Here is a 1,306-nt window from a genome sequence, read left to right as displayed (position 1 = left end):
TTTTTTATGTCCCATATTTTCTATTCATGCACTTTGTTATAATCTTACATACAATGTTCTAAATAACCATTATTGACAAATTAAATTATTATTACTGGATAACAATGCAATATTTTAAGAAACAGCAACAAAAAAGACAGACTACTGATATTCTGCATAAACAGTTTCATTAATATTCATATTATTATTAATAATAAAAGTATCAATCGCGCATTAATAACTAATGGCAGCGCATGTTTACAAACAGCACACGTGAAAATCTCAATGGACTCGTAATTTCCTAAGACTCTTATTTCAGACATAAGATACTCTAATAAACATATAAACTCACATTACGCAAGATACATAATCGTATCCTAATATAACGCAGCGTATAAGTTTGAATATATCACCATAGTGACTGACTGCATTAGTTTTAGCCGTTAGCTCGATCAGGCCTCAGCAGAAACAATCGTAAAACGCCCAAAACCTTGCAAAATCTCACCGTTCCTGTAGCCAACATCCTCTCCCTACCACTTTATTGTGATCTCCAGAGCACAAGTGAGCTGTAGTTGTTAAAACAAAGAGGGAAAAAAATCGGGTTTACATTAGCAAATAAGCTAAAAGAAAACAACCGCCTTCCGCTGCTGCTGCTTCTTCTTCTTCTACGGTTCTCTTCCGGTAGGCTTTTCTTCTTCGGCGTAAGTTTATGGAGAGTAATAAGGGATCTAGCGTTCACTGCTGCACCCAAGCTGACTCGGTTCATTAATAAAATGTACTGTAATAACAATAACAATAACAATATTTATTAGAAAATCAAGCTTGATTTGCATTCACATTGTTGTTTTTTTAATTGTTATTACAAAAAATGCATCTTTTTGTGCATTTCCTTTAATAGAACCTTTATTGCAACGCTTATTTTATATACACCATTTCGTTTTTATAATTTAATCATTCTTACATAATAATTGTATTATTATTAAAATATCAAAATAGAATTACTGTAATATTACATAAAAGTTATAGAACGATAGATAGAAAATAAAAAATATAATATTATATGATATTATTAAAATTAATATTATTATATTAGTATTACAATTAAAAAACAATATTATTATTGTAATATTATTAAAATGATAGATTCATGTTACTGAATTTCACTGGCTAAAATTTTCAAAAAATTTACTAAAATTCAGATTTTCACTAAAATCATCAATGTCATCTTGCTTTAAATGTTAAAAATTAATTTATGATTACAAATTAATTTCGTTTTTTATTATTTTAGAAAAGCATGCGAACACAGCCCCCATAAGCAACTTTTTTT

At 28.5% G+C, this 1,306-nt stretch overlaps 1 protein-coding gene across 1 annotated transcript in view; it reads right to left on the bottom strand.

Annotated features, from left to right (window-relative positions):
• The window catches only part of LOC107739345 (cell differentiation protein RCD1 homolog), a 7,194-nt gene extending 6,539 nt beyond the window's left edge, over positions 1–655 (bottom strand). The window contains exon 1 of the mRNA XM_016551441.1: positions 485–655. Within this exon, the coding sequence (XP_016406927.1) occupies positions 485–502 (18 nt within the window). The 5' untranslated portion in view covers positions 503–655. The remainder of the gene's footprint in view (positions 1–484) is intronic.
• Positions 656–1,306: the final 651 nt, after the last annotated feature.

Source organism: Sinocyclocheilus rhinocerous, unplaced genomic scaffold (genome assembly GCF_001515625.1).
Source record: "Sinocyclocheilus rhinocerous isolate Xijiao unplaced genomic scaffold, SAMN03320098_v1.1 scaffold945, whole genome shotgun sequence".
Taxonomy (NCBI): Eukaryota; Metazoa; Chordata; class Actinopteri; order Cypriniformes; family Cyprinidae; genus Sinocyclocheilus; species Sinocyclocheilus rhinocerous.
The sequence above is the reverse complement of the archived record's forward strand: the minus strand, read 5'-3'. Positions and strand labels throughout refer to the sequence as shown.